This window comes from Muntiacus reevesi, chromosome 3 (assembly GCF_963930625.1).
Source record: "Muntiacus reevesi chromosome 3, mMunRee1.1, whole genome shotgun sequence".
NCBI lineage: Eukaryota > Metazoa > Chordata > Mammalia > Artiodactyla > Cervidae > Muntiacus > Muntiacus reevesi.
Window position 1 is genome coordinate 171,329,156 of NC_089251.1, and position 22,897 is coordinate 171,352,052.

The window sequence follows — 22,897 nt, forward strand, 5'->3', positions numbered from 1 at the left end:
AAAGCAAAGTTTATTAAAGCATAGATAACACTCTCAGAGGGAGAGCTGGCTGTTTCTGCGAAGTGAAACCAGCCTTCCCATACAGGTTTAAGTATGGAGTTATAAGGAGTTATTCTGCCGGGAGGCGGAATGCAATTATGGGTGAGTGACGGGGAAGAGCTGGGGTGTTGTCATGGGTGATTACTTTTGTTTGACTGACTGTCCCAAGTTCTGTAACAAGTTCATTACTGCATATGCCCCTACTCTTGATTCACTCAGAGAAACCCATCTAAGGGAGGGCAAAACCACATGTAGATTATTATGTTAGTGTAATGAGTTTGTGTTTACTAGAGTTTATATGAGACTTCCCTTGTAGCTCACCTGGTAAAAGAAAATCCCCCTGCAATGCAGGGGACCTGGGTTTGATCCAGAGTGTATATGGGGCTTCCCAGGTAGCGCAGTGCTAAAGAATCCGCCTGCCAATGCAGGAGCCGCAAGAGACCAAGTTCGATTCCTGGATTTGGAAGATTCCCCTGGAGTAGGAAATGGCAACCTGCTCCAGTGTTGTTGCCTGGAAAATCCCACGGACAGAGGTGCCTGGCAGGCTATAGTCCATGGGGGTCACAAAGAGTTAGACTTGACTGAGCGTGCGCGCACACACACACACACACACACACACACACACACACACACACACACACACACACACACACACACACACACACACACACACACACACACACACACACACACACACACACACACACACACACACACACCCCCCCCCCCCCCCATGTGCAGCCCAGGGACGTTCTCTCCTGTTACTGTGCTCCCTCTTTATCAGGATAAATTGCCCACCATCTGATCACAGTTTCTTTTGTTCTGGGTGAGGACAGGGGAGGGTCTCCAGGGTGAGGACTAGCTGGACTGCTTGCCTCCCGTCTCTAGCCACCATCACCTCTTCGCTGCTACTGTCAGGGGAGGGTCTCCAGATTGCTGGGGCTTAGCTTGCTTATTCCCCTCTTGCTTTTCTTTTTTGCCTCTGTTACCTCCTTGTTGTTAATGTCTTACCTACCTAACAAAACCACCCCACTGTGCATATCTGGGCAGAGTGTAGCTTCTCTGCAGGCCTCTGTGGGCCTTGGAAAAGGAAGGGAAACCAATGTAAATGAGAAGCTCATGCTGCCTGTCCTGCTGAAAGTGGTCATGACCTCTGATGCAGAGGCAGGCTAACTTGTTAGTGCAATTAGCGTAACTAACTTGTTTGTTACTAACTTGTTAGTAAAATCCCAGACCCTCCACAGTTCTTAATAGTGATTTTTGAGCTGAATGTTGAGGACTGGGCAGGTTCTGTCCTGAATGGTAGTGGGAAGGCCATGCATGCAAAAGGAGCAGCTCCTACAAAGGCAGAGAGATTTGGGGACCTTTGTGCAAGATTTGATTCTGTCTGTGTTTAGAAATGTTATGCTGGCTAAGACTTAGGAGGATAGAGGTGAACAAGTCTGAAAATGGGGAAGACTGGCAAGACAACGAGTTAAGAAGTTAGGTCAACATCATCATCCCTTATGTTCTGGTTGATCTGCTCCGGTGGTTGAGCGCTTCAGGTTGATCTTTACCGTGGAAAGAGAACTGGCAGTCCTTACACAACTCACATACTACCTTTGATAGTGTTACTTCTCTTGTCTAATCACAATCTGTACTTTTGTTCCGTGTTGTCATGTGTGTGCTCAGTTGTGTCCGACTCTTTGTGACCCATGGACTTTAGCCCTCCAGGCTCCTCTGTCCATGGGATTCTCCAGGCAAGAATACTGGAGTGCGCTGCCATTTCCTACTCCAGGGGTTCTTTTCAACCCAGGGGTCGAACTAGAGTCTTTTCTGTCTTCTGCATTGGCGGGCGGATTCTTCACCACGGTGCCACCTGGAAAGACCCACTTTTGTTCCCTGGGGAGCATTAATTACTGAGACCTGTTCAAGGGCAAGCGTTTTGGCCAGGCTTAGATCCCAAAATGGCTTAGGCCAAAAATGGCTTCTCTTATATCAAGAAAGCCACACCTGTTTCTCTTTCTCTGGGGACACGCTGCCTTATCTGATTACATCCCCATCTTTTAGGATGATAGTCACCTTTAAATTCCATTCTCAGATCTCAGAGTCACCTCATCAGAATCCAGGCCCAAAGAGAGTATATCTAATTTTTTTTTTTCAAAGAAGGTGAAAATTTGGATTTTTATGTTAAAACTTTTTAAAACTGTGAAAACCAGGATCAGACTCCGGGTCACCAGTTTATAGCCTCTGATTTCACTAGTACATACAAGAAGGAATCTGCTTACCCATGTGGTCTTGGGATGCTTATATGGACAGCCATACCTTGCCATGGGGCTTCCCAGGTGGTGCTAGTGGTAATGAATCCAGCTGCCAATGAGTTAACACGCAGGCACACCTTGTCATACAAACGGTAAGATGCCTGAAGGCTTGTGTCCGCCCCATAGAGCAGATGATTTACTTGTTCTCCCCACCCTGTTCTCTTATGTTTGGGCTGAATAAACATGGTTTTAGAGATAATGAAGTGAAATTGCTTGCTTCTCTTCCTTTCCTATTGTATGACGCATTGTGAATAAGCCATGGTCAGGAAAATCAAGCTTTGTTGTTTATCACAGATACACAAAGTGGGCTTTGCCCATGGGCTTGCATCACCGGAGTAAATAAAGTAGGCAAGTTTGCCTGTTGGCACCAAAAATATCTCAGCATTCTGGGCCCATCTCCTCTATCTCACCTGCCTTCAACCCCACCGCTGCCTTCTAGGCTGTTCTAGGATCTTCTCTCACCGGGACAGCCAGTCATCAGGAAAGGCACTTAGCCTAAAGGGAATTTCAGAGAAAGGCATGCTAATCTCAGGCTAAATTTAATATTTGAAAAGTAATCAAGAGATGCAGAAAATGGTCTGCTGCTCTATCATTATAACACTTCTTTTCTTTTCTCTCTCTCTTTTTTGGCTACACTGAGAGGCATGTGGGATCTTCTTTCTCTGACCAGGGATCAGATTTGTGCCCCACATGCAGGAGAAGCATGGAATCCTAGCCACTGATTCACCAGGGAATTCCACCCTGAATTATTTTCTACACAGTACCTAAGATGAGGCAAAGTAGTATAGTAGTATCAGTCAGACAAATATTGATCTTTCCAGAATCAACACACTAATTCACACTATATTTTACTTTGTACTTTACAAACTTTATTAAATAATGAGCATTACTAACTTTCATTATCTTATATACAGTATTTAAACTGTTTTCCAAGATGCGTGGGTTTTTGTTTTTCTTTTCTTTTGCACAAAGAACAGAGTAGGTGAAAAGTGAACTTATAAAAACAATTAAATCTTCAGTACAGAGACCTAATAAGAACTTGACATACACTTAAGTACATATAACTCTTTCCCTGCAATTATATACATCCCTACCCCACCTCCCAAAGAAACTATTTTTTTGAAACTATTTTAAACAAGAGCACTCAATGGATAACTTGCAGGGAAAATATGAACCTGATGATATGTGTACACACAGATCTCAAAATCTGCATCCTGGCTGACAGAAGGGGTGTTCAGAACTACAGATTTGTCCTAGAACCTAAAGACAACCATACAGACATTTTATACAGTAAGACAGCAGCCTTCGTGAAGCAGGGTGTATTCCTATAAGTAATATCAAAGTGCAACAGGACTGGTGTGGAGAATTAATAATTTGTGAGAGTAAGACACCAGATATGGATAATACAGAATTTGGGTCTTACAAACTAAAAAGCAGAACTGGGAAATCGTGTTCCTGGGACAAGAAAGTCAGATAACTTTGTTTTGTAAACACACTTACAAATATCTCTAGCAAGTCTGAGAATCTACACTCTGTTACTATGCTTCTCTTTTCCATACTGCTTCATCTTGAAAACTCATGTTATGTTTAAAGAAAGGCAATGAAAGAAGGAATGTTTCCAGAAAACTGTTCGTCAATATGGACTTTGTTTTATAAGCTACGAGAAGAAAGTACACTATAGAAAAAGAAGAAATGGGTTATTTTTTTGTTAGTTAGAAAGGGAATGCATTAGGTACCTGTGTATAAGATAAGGATGGTCACATTTTATGTTCTTAAGTACAAGAGGCATAGCACTTAAAGAGAAAAAAAGAATTATGCTAAGATGACTCAAATTACTGATTCAAATCAACATCATTACTTATCTTTAAATGAAAAGCCCAGATCCCATTTCCCTATACAGATTATTATATCTTTTAAGATGAAAACTGAGAGGGTGGGGAAGGGACCACAGAATGTAGCTAAAATGAGAATGCAAAGGCCACTGTTTGAGAAAATATTCTTTTTTCATTGATTGGAGTCTTCAATAAAATATTTTTAGAAAGCAGCAATAAATCTGCTATCATTTTTCTCTTCAGCTTCTTTAATTTTGTGTTTCACTCACAAGGTCTTGCTTTTGTTTTTCTGCTCCCTTCCATAAAGAATTGTATCAGTACATAATATAACAATGAACTGCTATTTAAAGGCCACAATTACAACATGAAAGTAAGATATGACTAGTTAGAACTTAGTGACCAAAGATTTTGCTCTTCTGTATGCCCCCAAACAATGAAAAAAGATTGCCATATTATGTTTGGATTAGAAAATAAATGTCGTTGCCATCAATAAAATCCTCAAGGCTGGGTTCAGGTCATCGGGATGAGCACAAAACTCAGGAAAGGACATCTGCACAACTGCTCTGGGAAGACTAGGTTTAAGAACATTGTTTTAGCTTATGGTTTACTTCGTGTTGACTAAAAACAGGCATAAAAAGTAGTGGAGGTTTCTATCTGCTCCCTACCCCCAACTGTCACATGATGAGATAGTCAAGTTGTACCCAGATGTCAAGCCATCTTTTCTAATAAGTCGATTTGCATTTTCTTGTACTTGGTTTTAAACCATTAAGGGAATCATTCATTTAACCCCATGGAACATAAAATACATGATGAGCACCACATTCTTCAGGCTTTGTTCAGGACTACAGATAAGAATTTTTGCTTATAGAAGATTGGTCATATTACATTCTAATTTCCAATAATTACACACTTTCTGCAATATAATGAACTGATGTAAGGAAGTCAGCATAGAAACCCTAAAATGGGTAGCTACACAATATTCTGATTAGAGATCCCTCATTTGAGGTTTTCTAGGGTCTTGTCATGAATTTAACAGAAATGTCACAGGTAAGCATAATCCTTTAAACAGCTTTAGTTTCCTTTCTTTTTTCTTCCTTGTCGCCTCTGAGTCCTAGGATAAAACTAACTAGTGGCTTCCAGATAATAGGAGAGGACTATTGCATTTCTTAAAGTCTGAGTACTAATTGTCAGGAGAGGGGGAAAAAAATACCATGGCCATCATGTTAAAAAAAAAAGTCTAAAAATTTTCAAGGAAGATTGACTTACATTAAACATGAAGACCATCAGCATTAGTAAACAGTGTTACATGCTGACATTTGCTACAGTACAATCCTGGCTGATCGCCAGCCATTTCAAAAAATTGTGCTATTAAAGAAAGTATATTTTACATCTCTGGTTATTACAAAGTTGTTTTAATCTGGTGCATACAAAACACCTCTCAGAATCTGTAATTCATGAGCACAGTAAGAAGTTAATTGAGACAGCTACTCTTAAGAACCTTTAGGCAAAACTGCTTGAACTAAGACACTGGAATTTTTCCCTTAGAGACTGGACAATATTTTGCTGATTGGGAGATGGCCCTTTCCAGAGATAGTCATTTAGTTTGTCGGGATCATTGTATGGTGTCAGATACGGCGAAATCCCAAGTTTGCCACTTACTGGCTTTTTTGGAGTGCATGGACTATTCAAAGAGTAAGAAGTCGTGTGACTGCAGACATTATCAGCAAAGTCAGCGTTTGTAATCTTTGGGTCAGATTTCCTCCTCCGACTGTGAGACAGTTCTAACTCTGACTCATCTTCTTCTGACTTGATCTCCACATAGTCATCTTCATCTCCTTCAGTCTCTTTGAAATTGGAAAAATAGTTCTGGGTAGCTATTTGAGCACTTAAAGGTAAATTTCTATTCACTACCAAAACTTTCTGCGAGTCCTGGAGTGTGAGATCTGAGCGTTTTTCAAGGCCCTGTTGACCTGAGTCAGCAATACTTGGCAGCAAATCCTGGTGACTATCCCACCTTGAAGTTCTGTGTAAAGACAGAGGCTGCTTCTTTGCCACTTCACTAGGGTAGTTGATGGAGTCCGCAGACTTGTTTATCAGGATGGAGGAAGATGACTGGGACCTGTTATAAGGCTGAGATTTAGCACTGATTCCTTTCCGACCCAGAGAGTTGTAAAGATGGGCCTGGCAGGAGTTCTCTTTGTTTGGCTGGCTGACCACCACGCTGTGTCTCTGCACAGAGCCCAGAAGAGGGTCGGAGGTTTGAAGAGAAGGCACGGAGCAAGCTGCGGACAGTTGTCTTGGGGTACTTCTTGCTTTGATCTCTAACGTGGGATATTTTGACTTTAAGTCCTGCTCTGGCCAGGGACAGAAGTCAGCTAACTCTCCGTTACTATAGGTTGAATGCAAAAGCCAGTCCTCGCTACCCTGCTGGGCGTGGGAAGGTGATGCAGAACTGAGGTTGGAGGGGTCTTGAGGGCTGGCCCAGCCATCCTTCTGAGTCTTAAAGGGTGTCTCTCTGAATACAATCTGGTCATACAGTTGGGAATACTCAGCAATCCTGGCACCTGGAAGACAAGTATTAAAACAATAAATATACACAGAATCATTTCTGCATGTGAAGATTTAAAAACTAAGAACGTTCTAATAACATATTTAAAATATTTAAACAGTAGACAGGACTTTAAAGTTTGAGGATGAGAAATCATCAAATGCTAAGCAACACAAATTAAATTAATTAGTTAAACTAACACAGTTTAATTAAAAAAAAAAAAGCCACCTAAAACTTCATTTAATTTGACCTAATTCTGTATTCTTTTATTTCAACAGCAGGTCTACAAGGGTTCCCTGTTTGTAATGAAAATTTCTAGTGTTCTTTACAAGCGTGGAATAGTGTCAGTGCTAAAAACAGGCATCATAAAAATAAGAAAGTCAGCACTTAAACCCTGGTCAACAAAAAATAACTCAAGTAGTCATTAAAAGAAGCACATCCACCGTGCAATGGCTACTAACCCTGCCTCACCAGGTTTGGCCGCTCTCAAGACAACTACTCCCAGAAAAGTCTGCTCCTAGCAGCTGTTCCTACACTTTCTATTCCAGGCAGCCCCCCACTGCCACTGTCTGGGGATGCTGACAGGAGGTCCTCACTTCCAGGACTTCAAGACCACACATGCCAGCTGGCCCACGTCTCTTTTCCTATCACTGAGAAGCAAGCCACTGAAGTGTTCCAAGACAAGTCTTCCAAGTCTTAATGTCTTGGCTTTCAAGACATTAAGAATGAATCATCCTATGCATATAATTGATAATCTAATGCTCTCTAGTACTGGTTACAGGACAGGATTTTACCACTATTTCCATGAAAGCTATTGCCATTTCAGATTAAGTTGTGAGGCCACTATCCTCTCTGCTCCACTTCTGAGTGCAGACATTTCCATTTTATTAATTTTTGCTTTTTGGTTCTGCCAGGTGGTACATGGGATCTTAGTTCCCTAGCCTGGGGACCGAACCCCTGTTCCCTGAAGTAGAAACACAGAGTCTTAACCACTGGGCCACCAGGGAAGTCCCAGAGTACAGACATTTCTAAAGACATTAACAAAACCAAGATAGAGAATTCTCCTGGGCCAGGAATGATTTAGAAGAGAGAGCCCAGAGACGTCAATTTCAAAAGTTGTCTTCCCCCGTCCAGGTACCCACATGACCACTGCAGAATCAAATAATTCCAAGAATCCTATAAATCGCTCAGACCACATCTAGAAAGTCTCTACGAAAGGAAGCTGTCTATCCTGTATATAATGACCAGCAAGTGACATCATATCTCCTACTTAAGCTATTTCTAGTAAATCATTCCTTGAAGTTAAACTAAATATTTAGTTGAGTTCCTGCCATTTCTTTCAAATTTGGCTTCTGTGAGGACAGAAGACAAGGTGCTGGTATTCTGTGTGCCCTTTAACTGCAACTTCCTCAAAATTACTTGCCCCTTAGTCCCCGGAATCAGGATAAATAGTGTTTATCTTCTCATTTTAGACCCTGCATTCATTCAGATCCTTTAGGCTTTTGAGTCTAAATCCCTTTGAAGGACAGAGATTATTAGCTTAAACTAGTAACAAAAACTTGAACTATTACTCCTTAAAGAACATAGTAAAGACTCTTGATACCAATTAAAATTTGGTAACCCCTTAAGAGACTGAAAACCTACATGGACTCAGCCATCCTGAAATATACAGCGTTTAGTCAACTATGAAACCCAACCAATGTCAGCTGGAGCTTTAGGCCTGGCTTTGGTCAGCAGTCCCACCTGAAAGTCAAGACGGTTCTTTCCAAGCCTTTCTCACCTACACCATGGCTCTGAGCCTGATCCTACTGCTGAATCAGGAAGGCTCTGTACTTTCACAAGCTTCCAAGAAAATGACAATTTGGGAAAGAGCAGTGAGGGCTAATTTTAAAAATTCAGTTAAACTACTGCAGCACCAAAATTTAACTCTAAAGACTTATAAGAACAGTTAGCTCTTGATTTTTAGAACATGGTGGCCCAGATAAATCTCAAACTATGTATTATTCAAAATAGTCACAGTATTTCTCATGCTTTATTCTTCTTTATCACACTTTCTTCTTCTTCCTTTGCTTAATCAAGCCCTATTTACCTCCAAAGACCCTCGATAAGCCTTATCACTTCTATAAATCCCTTTCTAACTGATTTCTCTGAAGTCTTATATACTAGTATGCAGCATAATATTTAGCTGTTGCTTATGTATGTATATATGCATTCATGCACACAATCTTGTGTTGCTCATTGTTTTATCTAAGCTGGTTTATTATTCCATCTCCTCCCCACAGAAATCCAAGCATAGTTCTAGATAGAAATTGGTCTCAAGAACTACTTAAGTACTCAGATAATTTTTGGACAGCCTCCGTTCATTCTAAATATGTTAAAAATAAAGGTGCCTTCCTTAAGACTATACCAGTAAGACTGGAAAGGCAGCCAAGAATTCGGGCATAGCAGGAAAAGGAGAAGCAGAAAGACAGAAGTGTAGTAAAATGCTATGTAAACATATATATTTTATACAATTCATAATGGGCACAGTTTATCTTCAGATAATAGAAAGCTGACCGTTTATAAATTTGGAACAAAAAGTTATCTCACAAGTAGACAATATTCTGTGCTATCTGTGTGTCTTTTTGGTCTCAGCTTGACATTCTAAGAGAGTCTATAACTTGCCTGATGCTAACAAAAACATGAGACAAGCTTTCAGAGCAATAGGCTGTCATGAAATAGATTCCCTTAGTCAGACATATAAGAAATAGCCAGCTCGAGATGACACCTCTAGCCCAGAAAACTTAGTAGAAGTCAGCAGGATCCAAATTCTCCCTCATTCTTAGTTCTGGCATTACCAGTCCTTATAGACTAAGTACATTATTATTATTATTATTCTACAACCCCAGGGGCTAACTCTAGTTTATTTCTCTTTTGTAAGTTTAGAAGGGAAAATTCTTGTCATTCCAGACAAAAATTTGAAGTGATTCTTACTGACAGAAGTATGAAATAGATTATTTTCAAGACAGGATTAAAATTGATGCTTCTAATGTTGTTTGGGTGTAGAGAACAAAACGTTATTTTGCCTTTCTTACTTTAAACAAGGAGGAAAATTCCTCAAGCCTGTATGGAGTCTTCTCCCACGTAAGATATCACCAAAAAGAAAAAAGAAAAAAAAGTGTGTGTGGAGGGGGGCGGTGGGGAGGGAACCCAAAGCTTCTTTGGTCCCTAAGCCTGTCAGGAGGAAGGCCTGATGGGACAAGATGGCCGGCATGCTACAACATGCTCCAAAAGGCGGGAGGGACTAGACCTGGTTGGGTGACTTATAGGCGGAAGTGTGGCCCGGCCCGGGGCCTCTAGACCCCGGCTAGAGAGTTCAATAAAGGTGCTGGAGAGTTTCAGCAGGTGAATAGGGCGTTCTTCCTTCCGCACAACACCGAGAGCAAGCTCCTGGCAAAGTGGCAAGGCCCACACGGAGAAGTCTGGAGAATCGGTCCATTCGATTACGATGTCCTGTGCCCAGATAAACAAGAGAGAGAAAAGCAGTCATCACGTCAACTGATTGAAAGCCTGGTGGGCACAGGAAGTGGTCTCGAGCCGCCCAGACGGAGGAGTCCTCAGGTCTGAGAGGAGGCGGCCCTAGCAACAGACTCCCGCCAGCCAGCGGGGGGAGACGCCACTCTCAGAAGGTGACTCTGGAGAGAGCTCTTTGTCAGAACGTTCAAGGCAGCCCACCGTGTGGAGAAAGGGCCCAGACACAGAGCTGAAAAACAAAAAGATCCTACAGGAGCCAGGAAGACACCAGTAGGCAAAACAAAAAGAACAAACCAAACGTGGGGGAAAAGGCAAAAGAAAACCCCAAAGGGACATCTACTTAATATTTAAAAGCTGGGTAAAAAGGACTATTCAAAGTTGTCAATGAACCCTCAAGATTCAGTATTGAAGACCTTGCTTCTCGCAGGGTTAGACCTTTGTATGTTAATGGATGCTCCATATTCCAAACAACGTGCCTCAGGCAATTACCTCTTTTTAAATGACCATGTGCTGGCCTAATCAATCCAAGGGAAACCTCACTATTGTATTTGCTCTCTTTCTGAAGTGCCCTCGCCTGGGCATCCACACAGTCAGTGGTTGCGTTGTCAATACGCCACTTACGCTCTAAAACAGTCCGCCTGCAGCTGAAATTCAGTCACCTGTTCTACGTGTAACAACAAACCAGTTTAGCAACACTAGCGTTGGAAAAGGGACACAAATTAATTCAAGCATGTTACTGCAAAGAGAAAGATATATGCAATCCAGCCTTTATCATATTTGTATAAAGATCACTTATAACCTTTATCTTACTTAAAAAGAAGAACAAGTCAAAGAGTCTGTAAAATCCTCCAGGTAACATGTCCAGGGCTTAACATCCCTAAATGTTAAGAAATCTTACTGTATGATAATTCTTAAACACTCCCAACCTTAATTTTTTTTTTCCCCTTACAGATTCTGGTCATGCAGCTTGCTGAGTTCACTTAGGACTCGGATACCTGCTTCTTCTTCTCTGATTCCCACCTAAGAAAGCAGTCCCAAAGACAGGAAGTCAGCGGCATCAAGTTGGCCAGATGAGCCATGTGGCCATCAAGCTAATGAACAAGACATGCCCAGATAGTGAGCCATCTGGTTTTTACTTCTAATGGGAGAATTGTCTCCTCTCATTTGATACAGAGGCAGTTCTTTGTCAGAAGATCTAGGGCAGGGATTCCTAAAATAGGATAGGATGGAAAGTCTATAGTTTACAAAACTCAGATTCCTGAGCCTAATCACAGAAATCTCTGAATCTGGAGGTGAAAAACTCCTCAGGTCACAGCACCCTCAGGTTTTTTTCTTTCCATGACAATCCTGTGCTTTATTCATATAGATGCCCGGGTTCCACTGAGAACCCTGTGTAATTTAGCCAGGGGATATGTATATTTTTTTCCCATGTCCTGAGGCATGCAGGATTTTAGTTCCCTGACCAGGGATTGAACTTGGGACCCTGCAATAAAAGTGTTAAGTCCTAACCACAGGACCACCAGGAAAATTCCTGTACTTCTTTATAGTAGAGAAGAAGTCAGACATGATTATCTCATTCTTTTAACCCTAATGGTACCAATATCACACCCGTGATCCTGGTTTAGTTCTGTGCCAAAAGGAGGCTTGACTAAAAGAATTAAATTCCTTGGAAGCATACCTGAGAATACCAAATGACATTGTATCAAATGGATTATAGAAGCTATTAAAAAAAGAAAAAAGCAACACATGGAAAACAGCTGGATTAGTATGAACAGTTTTAAAAAACTGCAGAAAGGACTCCTTTTTGTCTTTGTCAGGATGAGTAGGCATTATTGTTGGGATTCAAAGAGCAATCCTAATTCCATGTGTGTCCAAACCTTAAACTCTTCACTCTGCTACCCAGCTACTCCTTCTAACACACTGATGCACAGGGGGAAAGCTCTAGATGCCACCAGTGAAACTGAAGGCTATTTTTCAACCTTAGATTAAATTAGAGAAAGCCGCTTCAAACAGTATATCTGCAGTGATGATGTCACAGACACCAGGAAACCCTCCAGACCCGCTGGTGTGATGGGGTGGGTGCTTCGCCTGCGTGTCAGTGAGCCAGTGGTCTCGCTATGAGATTGCACATCGGGGCGGCAGCATCCTTACAGCGCTAGGGGCATTTAGAACCTGAGCGTGGCTCTCTGCCGGTCCTCGGAAGGAGAAAGGCTGCTTGGGACCTACCGATGGCAGGCCCGCCCTGCCTCTTCTCTTCTAGGATGGCCGCCAGATCCTTGGGTGCGGGCTTCTGCGGCTGGCTACCGGGCGTGTGTTCCAGCTCCGGGCTTTTCACCTTTAGCAGCTGATTTGCCTTCTTGATCTTCTGACTGTACTGCCTGGCCATCAGGAAAACCCTGCTCCTGGTCTTGTCTACATTGTCCATCCCGGGCTCAGGGTTCTCTAGCTCTACTGGGGACAGGCTGCCCCCGGCCACATCATAAGGACTCTCCGCAGGTGGCAGGTCACTGGCCAGCGACAGCCGGTGGAGACTCAGGCAGGAGCTGTCTCTAGGGGCCGGGGCGCGGTCCAGGGCGCAGAGGGCCGGCCCGGGCCTGTCTCCGGGCGGTGCGAGGAGAGCCCGGCCCGCGGGCAGCGAGAGTGGGGAGCGCGCACTCAGCTCTGGGGCGCGCGCACTCAGCTCCGGGGCGCTGCCTGCCAGCGGCCGGTCCTGCACGTCATCTTTGCTAACGGGAAACGCGGCCAGGAGCCGGTCTCTGGCTTTGACTTCATTTTTCTTGATGTAATTTTCCAAGTCATTCCAGATTTCATCTACTTCTTCAGACAGTTTATCGGAGATGGACCGATCCGCTAGGGCCAAGTTGCAGCCGAAGGAGTTATAGAGCAAACTCAGATAATCGTTATCAGAGGCGCCTGGGGGGTAGGGCGCCTCATCCTCGCTGAACTGGAGGCTGTCCTGGGAAGCAGAGGCCCGCAGGCTATCACAGCACCCCAAGTCGGCCTCCAAGCCCAGGAAGGTGCTCCTGGCAGGACGCTTCGGGCTGCTGCACTTGAAGTCCCGGGAGGGCGCCTCCGGGAGCGCAATGGTGTCATAGACGTTCTCCTCCATCACCTGGAGGTCCTGTACGCTTTGGTTCCAGGCCTCCCCAGCCGGGGGAGCTCCATCTCTCCTGGGGTGCAATGCACTCTCCTCCTCGGGTCCCGCTGGCCTCTTGGAGAAGGCCAGCTCGGGGGTGCTCTTGGGGCGAACAGAGTCCCTGACTGGTTTGTGGGGAGTGACTTCAGCGTCTTCGCGTTTAGCAACCATCAGTTTCAAGTCCTCGTAGCTTATGTTGTCATAGACATGGTCTATGTCATCTATAGTCAGCTCTATGGAGGACCCGTAGGGAGTTGTCCCGTCCCGCCCCTCTGTTTTAGGGTCACCCTGCAGTTCCCTCCGGGAGTTGTACTGAGAGCCACCACTGTCCCTAGTTCTTATGTCAGGGGGACACGTGTTGCTCTCGCCAGCACTGCTGGCCCGCCGCACCACCCTGTGGCCTGAGCTGGGGGTCTCCGCGGACTCGATCTGTCCCATGTGCCAGCTGCAAGGTCGACTGGAAGTGCTATCTTCACACAGCTGGGCCGCATTCAGGTCCGAGGAGGAGAAGGATGGCAGGAACATCTGATAGTCGTCTTCATCCTCCTCGTTCTCCTGCGACCTTCGACTGGGAAACAGGGCTTGGCGGATCTGGTGGTCGGTCCAGATGTTTCTGATGGCCCCGCCCCCACGCAGCACGTTCAGGATGGTAGAACTGCTTGGCTGACTGCTCCGCTGGGCAGCAGAGGGCCCTGCTGAAGTCAGCTGGGGAGACCCTTCCTCTCTGGAAACCTGAGGAGGAGAGAAACATACCGATTGAATCACACACCACAGGTCACGTAATACAGAATATTCTCCTGTATTTACACATTGTCTTTCCCCCCTACATGTGATATTCTTAAAGAAAATCATCAGGACACATGGTTGATTTTTAACTGAATTGAAAACACATCGGATATTTTGCAGTAGGGGCAGAAAGAACAGGAACTGATGTTTACTGAAATAGGCTCGGCTCTTTGAAGACGTTCTCCAAACTGCATGTTCACAATCACTCTTTGAAGTGGATATGATTATACCATTTTCAGTGGTAAAGAATCTGCCTGCAATGCAGGAGTTGCAGGAGATGCAGGTTTGATCCCTGGGTCGGGAAGATTCTCTAGAGGAGGCATGGCAACCCACTCCAGTATTTTTGCCTGGAGAATCCCATGGACAGAGGAGCCTGGTGGGCTACAGTCTATAGGGTCGCAAAGAGCTGGACACAATTGAAGCAAGGCAGCACACAGGCACGCATGTACCATTTTCACAGTAAGCACATTTAGGCTCTTAGGGTTCAGTAAGTTAACTCTCCCTCGTCAGTGGAAAGGCTAGGATGCAAACCCAGGTCACCTTACCCCACTGCAGGGAATCAGCTAAATGCAGAAAACTGTTAGATACTTCAAATCATTTTGATATGTTCTTGGAAAATAACATTATACAAATGAACATATATAGGTGTCAAGGGCCAGGGTATCTGGTTTCTTTTTGGGGCTTGATTCTTAGCTGTCTAATCCTGGTTATTGGTGTATCAGAAACACCCCTGTCAGTGATCTCACTATACCCTCTAAGAGTTTCTTTTAAATCTCCGAACCTGCATGACCCTGACTTGCACTGCCTTGGTTTATAGATTCTAGGCAAAAGAGCCTTTGTTTCAGGAAGTTAATTTAATCCACCCTTGAGCTAATGAAATGTTTACTTTCTTTCAGAATACATTTAATTAATATTTAGATATCTGTTAGGAAGTAAGTATGAGTGACACTAATGACTTTTAATCAGAGAGAATGATGGGTCTCTTATAACTTGGAACCTTTCCTGATGGAGCTCAACTGTGCTGGCAGGGAGTGGACTGCCCTTTGATACCCTCTGTGGGTACTGGGATTAGCTTCAAAGAGTTGAAAGGGTTAAGGCAGGTTCAACCTAATTAGTATCTGGGACATATTTTCTGGTCAAAACACTAGTGTAACCTATTGGAAATGTCAAATTAACAAGAACTTTTCATTACTGATCAATGAAACTGTGATACCTATTATCTTGGAATTCAGCTCAGTTCAGTTCAGTCACTTAGTGGTGTCTGACTCTCTGTGTCTCCATGGACTGCAGCACACCAGACCTCCCTGTCCATCACCAACTCCCGGAGCTTACTCAAACTCATGTCCACTGAGTTGGTGATGCCATCCAACTATCTCATCCTCTGTCGTTCCCTTCTCCTCCTGCCCTCAATCTTTGCCAGCATCAGGGTCTTTTCCAATGAGTCAGTTCTTTGCATCAGGTGGCCAAAGTATTGGAGTTTCAACTTCAGCATCAGTCCTTCCAATGAATATTCAGGACTGATCTCCTTTAGGATGGACTGGTTGGATCTCCTTGCAGTCCAAGGGACTCTCAAGAGCCTTCTCCAACACCACAGTTCAAAAGCATCACTTCTTCGGCGCTCAGCTTTCTTTATAGTCCAACTCTCACATCCATACATGACTATCGGAAAAATTATAGCTTTGATTAGATGGACCTTTGTTGGCAAAGTCATGCCTCTGCTTTTTAATATGCTGTCCAGGTTGGTCATAGCTTTTCTTTCAAGGAGCAAGTGTCTTTTAATTTCATGGCTGCAGTCACCATCTGCAGTGATTTTGGAGCCCCCCAAAATGAAGTCTCTCAGTATTTCCATTGTTTCCCCATCTATTTGCCATGAAGTGATGGGACTGGATGCCATGATCTTAGTTTTCTGAATGTTGAGTTTTAAGCCAACTTTTTCACTCTCCTCTTTCACTTTCATCAAGAGACTCTTTAGTTCTTTCCTTTCTGCCATAAGGGTGGTGTCTTCTGCGTATCTGAGGTTATTGATATTTCTCCCAGCAATCTTGATTCCAGCTTGTGCTTCATCCAGCCTGGTATTTTGCATGATGTACTCTGCATATAAGTTAAATAAGCAGGGTGACAGTATACAGCCTTGATGTACTCCTTTCCTGATTTGGAACCAGTCTGTTGTTCCACGTCCAGTTCTAACTGTTGCTTCTTGAGCTGCATACAGATTTCTTAGGAGGCAGGTCAAGTGGTCTGGTATTCTCATATCTTTTAAGAATTTTCCACAGTTTGTTGTGATCCACAGTCAAAGACTTTGGCATAGTCAATAAAGCAGAAGTAGATATCTTTTTGGAACTCTCTTGCTTTTTCAGTGATCCAGTGGATGTTGGTAATTTGATCTCTGGTTCCTCTGATGGGATAAATCCAGCTTGAACACCTAGAAGTTCATGGTTCACGTACTGTTGAAGCCTGGCTTAGAGAATTTTGAGCATCACTTTGCTAGCATGTGAGATGAATGTAATTGTGCGGTAGTTTGAAAATTCTTTGGCATTGGAATGAAAACTGACCTTTTCCAGTCCTGTGGCTACTGCTGAGTTTTCCAAATTTGCTGGCATATTGAGGGCAGCACTTTCACAGCATCATCTTTTAGGATTTGAAATAGCTCAACTGGAATTCCATCACCTCCACTAGCTTTGTTCATAGTGATGCTTCCTAAGGTCCACTTGACTTTGCATTCCAGGATGTCTGGCTCTAGGTGAGTGATCACACCATCATGGTTATCTGGGTCATGAAGATCTTTTTTGTATAGTTCTTCTGTGTATTCTTGCCACCTCTTCTTAATATTTTCGGCTTCTGTTAAGTCCATACCATTTCTGTCCTTTATTGTGCCCATCTTTGCATGAAATGTTCCCTTGGTATCTCTAATTTTCTTGAAGAGATATCTGGTCTTTCCCATTTTACTGTTTTTCTCTATTTCTTTGCATTGATCACTGAGGAAGACTTTCTTATCTCTCCTTGCTATTCTTTGGAACTCTGTATTCAAATGGGTATGTCTTTCCTTTTCTCCTTTGCCTTTTGCTTCTTTTCTTTTCTCAGCTATTTGTAAGGCCTCCTCAGACAACCATTTTGTCTTTTTGCATTTCTTTTCCTTGAAATGGTCTTGATCCCTGCCTCCTGTACAATGTTACAAACCTCTATCCATAGTTCTTCAGGTACTCTGTCTATCAGATCTAATCCCTTGAATCTATTTGTCATTTCCACTGTATAATCGTAAGGGATTTGATTTAGGTCATACCTGAATGGTCTAGTGGTTTTCCCTACTTTCTTCAATTTAAGTCTGAATTTGGCAATAAGGAGTTCATGATCTGAGCCACCGTCAGTCCCAGTCTTGTTTTTGCTGACTGTATGGAGCTTCTCCATCTTTGGCTGCAAGAGCCAAATCTGGGTGTTGTTTTTGCTTTGGCTCCATCTCTTCATTCTTTCTGGAGTTATTTCTCCACTGATCTCCAGTAGCATATTGAGCACCTACAGACCTGGGGTGTCCCATATGTGGTTCTCAAGTCAAGAATACTAGTGTGGTTTTCCATTCCCTTCTCCAGTGGACCATGTTTTATCAGAACTTTCCACCATGACCCATCCATCTTGGGTGGCCCTACATGGCACGGCTCATAGTTTCATTGGGTTAGACAAGGCTGTGGTCCATGTGATCAGTTTCGTTAATTTTCTGTGACTGTGGTTTTCATTCTGTCTGCCTTCTGATGGATAAGGATAAGAGGCTTATGGAAACTTGGAATATCCACCTACTAAGATGTCTATCTGCCTATGGAAGCTTGGAATATCCACCTACTAATATGTCTATCTGCCTACTGACCTGCCTGTCTGTGTATCAGGGAGGGCAAGAATAAAATTTTATCCTCAATGTTATTTTTCTATTAAAGATTCAACAATAAAAAGTCTTATTAGTCATTTAATCCTTTGTTCACTTTTTTTCAAACAGTAAAACTGTGGCCACTTGAGGACTAGGAATAAGCAAATACACACACATATGGATATGTATACATATACAAATACATAAATTGTGTTATATATACGGCTTTTCTTTTCTTTCTTTTCTCTGCCTTTTAATCTCTCTCTCTTCTCCTTTTACTCAGACTGCACTGGTATAATATAGGCACCCAGTAACTATATTTTATTAAAAAAAATTTAGTATTAGCTAGTTGAATCATGACAAAATGTTGTGGAATTGTAACAAAACAATTTTGTGAACAGCCAGAAGTAATACCTTCTTAAAATCTTTCATTCCACAAAAATTTCCAGACATTTTAGAAAATTAGGAAACCTGAATGGTTAATATCAAAGTATATTTTCAAGATAACTACACTTGAAGTGAAGTAAGGAATACATTGGAATGTGAAATTTTACTTCAAATACATCATCAGGAGACTGGAAGAAGCTTTTAGATTAAGAAATAATCAGAGAAAGGCAAGTATCATATGATATCACTTACAAATGGAATCTTAAAAAAATGATACTAAAGAACTTATTTACAAAACTGAAATAGACTCATGGACGTAGCAAACAAGCTTATGGATACCAAAAAGGAAGAGGGGAAGGGATAAATTAGTAGTTTGGGATTAAAATATACAGATTGTCATATAGAAAATAGATAATCATCAAGGATCTACTGTATTGCACAGGGAACTATACTCAATATCTTATTATAACTTGTAATGGAAGATAATATAAAAAGAGAATATATATGAAAAAGAATAGATACATGTAAATATATAACTGAATCACTTTGTTGTATACCTGAAACTAACACAACATTGTTAATATACTATTCTCCAATATAAAATAAAAATTAAAAGGAGAGTATGTATATATACATATATACACATAACTGAATCACATTATTCTACATTGGAAACTAAACTTTGTAAATCAACTATATTTCAATAAAAATTAAAAAGACAGAGAATGAGAAAAATGCCTATAAGCATCAAATTAAAAAAATAAACAACTCATTAATAAAGCACACAAAAAAAGAAAGAATCAGTATATGGAGTTGACATAACATGTAGTGTAGATCCTGCATGAGGAACATCCCTTTCCCCATTTTTCTACATTCTTGGCATTATAGCTATTTAGCAATAAGATAACAGCCATAATTTTGGGGGCACTTGATTTGGGCCAAGTACTGTACCAAGCACATTTAAAAAACATACAACATTTAATCTTTATAACAATTCTGTAAGTTAGGAAACGAAGTCTTGGTAAGGTTTAACCACTTGCCTACAGTCACACAGCTTACAAATGGCAGAAATGGATTTGTATCCATATTTTAATCCTCAGTTTACATGTGAGGTAAATCTCTCTCCTTCTCTACACACACACACAGAGCTTTGGAATGCATATTCTGTATATATTCTGGGAGAAATGTTAATCTCTTTATCTCTTGAGTCTCTTTCTGTATTTAGTATACATTCATTTTTGTTAGGAGATGGAATTTTACCACTAAGAAAAAAGCACATTGGTACTTTATTTTTCTTATCTTCAGATTTCATAAGGTTTAGTTAGATCCCACATGGAGACTTGGTTTGATCATTATCATGAAGTTTCCAAGAAGCTCCTGAGATTGTATCTCTAGGACTAATAGAGCGATTCCCCTACCTGGTACTAAGCCAGGCTTGCTCTGTGATCATAGTTTGGCTGCCTTGCAAAGCCACCTTCTGGTGTTTGCTTATGAAAACAAAGTACATTTAAAAAAATCAAAATCTCTTATGTCATATTTCAGGACAGTGAATCAATTCATGTTAGTAAATTTTCAAAAGTTTCCAAACAGAAATAGGCACTACCTGAAAAAAATCCATCTGCCCCAATTTTAAGGAAATCATTTAAAGATTAAGACTATCGATTTTTAGATGTTTACACATCTTAACTGAAAGATCCATCATTTATTAACATGGTCACTCTGGCCCTGTGCCAAGGAGAGGGGTAAGTGGAGTCGTGGGGGAGATTTTCACAGCCACATCATTACAGAACACAAAGCAAGAAGCCAAGATGGGTTTTCTAAGAATTCTTAGTTAAGCCAATCTATCAGTAGGCATTTTGGACATGGTTCACTCTGGTCAGGATACAATATTTATTGTTCATAGGTAATAAATGTGAATATACATCTTCTAATAAAACATATCATTTTTATTTCCCCTTCTCCTAACCTTTCATTAGAGGAAGAAAAATCAGAACTTGATATAGTGAAGTTTTATTATACCACGTATGATCACGCTGCTGATACCAGCGGCAGGACTCCATTCTTAGAAGGGGGTCTTTGTGATTGAAGGCTGATGCTTTGAAAAAGGAGCAAATAGTCGGGATGCAAGAACCTTGGTCTTATATACACACAGGCATAGGGCAACGTGGCGTGGACCACAGCCTGTGCTGGTGTTACATCCTAAGGTATCTTTACATCTTCTGAGCAGAGAGGTGGGGCAGAAAGATTAAGAAATCATTGCCTTGGTTCTGTGAGATGAAGCTGGGGGTGGGGAGGTGGGGGGAGGGTTGATAAGGAAGAGTCCTAACTTAAATCTACTTCAACATGTAAAGTAATCGTTTACACTTGGAAGATAAACTGGAGGTTAGATTTTTTTTTTTTTTTTTTTTTTTGGGGCGCCAGGACCAACGATCACCAGCTGCCCTGTTAGCAAAAATTATGCTTCCGAAATCTCTTGATGTCGATTCCGCACGTAGAGGAAACGAGCTGCCCTACGTGTGCCACTCACGACAGAAGCCCTTTTTGGAGGTTAGATTTTTAAGGAAAAGACAGGCAGGTATAAAGGCTGCCTAAAGTAAACATTTCAAAATAAGGAACGTAACAGTACTTACCTTTTGGATGTCTTGTGCCGTTTCTGAAAAACAAAAGATTTAAAACACTTAAAGTTTGAGGATTAAAAATGTATCTCATACATAGCTAAGCACTCATATTTTATAGAACTTTTAAATTGATTGCTAATCACTGAAACCCAAGAGTCTCAAGGCTCTTTTGACCTGATTTTCAGAAAATACCATTCAGTTACCCAAGTTACATACCCTGTACTATAACAACTTGACATACATCTGAGTGTTAAGTACCTTCCTTAATCCCTGAGAGAGCAATGGACTAATTCATGTTAAGTTTCAAAAGCTTTTCCTGAAAATATATATAACCTGAAAAAAATTTCCATGAAAACCATTTAAACATAAGATTATACTTATTAATTTTTAAACATTTTATCGGTTGTAACAGAAAGGTATATCATTGATCAAAAGGGTCACCTTGGGTCTGTGCTAAGGACAGTGCAAGAGGAATGGTGGGGAGAGACATAGATACCCTTACGATACCCTGATCATGTGCGTCTCATCTTTATGTGTTAACTACAGAAGCATGTAAAGTGAAAAGTGATTGAACCCTCTCCACAAATTCTACCCCAGAGAGGAAACCCCAATCAAAGAAGTCTGGTGTTCATCTTTCCAGGTGCTGTGACCACCCCGCCCCCCACCCCACAGTCTTTTTGTTTCTATAATAAGGGTGCAACATGCAACGCTGCATTTCCTGCTAAATATATGTGCACAAGCCTATCCGTAGACAGATATGTACTTCATTCTTTTTAACAGCTGCAGAATATTCCATGTAGTGCTCTGGGATTTATAACTTTTTAAATCATTTTTCACTAGATGGGCATAATTATTATGTGGTATCCTGTTAAAAACAAAAGAACACAAATACTCATAAATGTGTGCACACTGAGGATGTGTATACAGGAAGTACACATTGTGAAACATACAAGTGAAGACGATGAAATTGTTGGTTCAAGGGAAAACGCACATTTAAAATTTAAGTGGGCATTAACAAATTTTGCTCCAAAAACACTGCAGAAATTTAAACAGCAATAGCTTCAGAGTGCCTGTTTTTCTCCTCTTTTGGCCAAGCCCACAGCTCTCTCACCTCTGTTTATCTCATGTATATGTATGACCTTCTGATTACTAATGTGAGTGACCACTTGTAAATTTTATTGGCAATTATTTGTGTTTCTGCCGGATTATATTATCTGCCTTCAGAATAGAAGTCCTTTGTCTTTTGTATTAATGGGATTTCTTACATCAATATTCACAAGCATCAATCTTTTTATGTCCACTGTTATCTATACTACAAACGTTTTATGTCATTCAGTTTTACATTTTATAATGGGACAGTGTTACTTACAGACATTAATCAAACCTACTAATCTGTAATTCATCTGGTGTTGATTTTTCTGTATATTGTGTGACTTCGTGGATATCAACAGGAATGGAAAAAAAAAGTGATTTAGGACTTACCGCTGGTCTTCAAAACTTTATGTGATCTTGAGGAAGGTTCTGGGAGAAAAAAATAAGGCCAGCATCATTTGTGAAACCAAATCAAGATTTTTTTCTTTATAAGTAATTATTGTTGTTCAGTCACTAAGTCGTATCCAACTCTTTGCGACCCCGTGGACTGCAGCACACCAGGTTCGTCTGTTCTCTGCTATCTCCCGGAGTCAGCTCAAATTCACGTCCATTGAGTCAGAGATGCTAGCTACCCAGCTCATCCTCTGCCACCCAAATTCACCTAAATCCTGATTGCTTAGAGATACTTGGCATGACATTCACTCAGTCAAAACTATAGGACAAACACTAAGCTATGCAATCTGGAGTCACTGAACAGAAAACCAACCCAACCCACAGAAGCACAATGTTCTCA

General features: G+C 41.7%; 1 protein-coding gene and 1 non-coding gene across 2 annotated transcripts in view; both read right to left on the reverse strand.

The window, feature by feature from the left end:
• Positions 1–3,281: 3,281 nt before the first annotated feature.
• PLEKHG1 (pleckstrin homology and RhoGEF domain containing G1) overlaps positions 3,282–22,897 on the reverse strand; it is a 246,633-nt gene continuing 227,017 nt past the window's right edge. The window contains exons 14-17 of the mRNA XM_065931122.1: positions 22,495–22,533; positions 21,025–21,047; positions 12,459–14,100; positions 3,282–6,735 (exon numbers count right to left, since the gene is read on the reverse strand). Coding sequence (XP_065787194.1) covers positions 5,672–6,735; positions 12,459–14,100; positions 21,025–21,047; positions 22,495–22,533 — 2,768 coding nt within the window. The 3' untranslated portion in view covers positions 3,282–5,671. The remainder of the gene's footprint in view (positions 6,736–12,458; positions 14,101–21,024; positions 21,048–22,494; positions 22,534–22,897) is intronic.
• On the reverse strand, positions 20,805–20,937 carry LOC136165847 (U11 spliceosomal RNA). Its single transcript, XR_010662813.1, has one exon. It is a non-coding gene; the product is annotated as a U11 spliceosomal RNA (small nuclear RNA).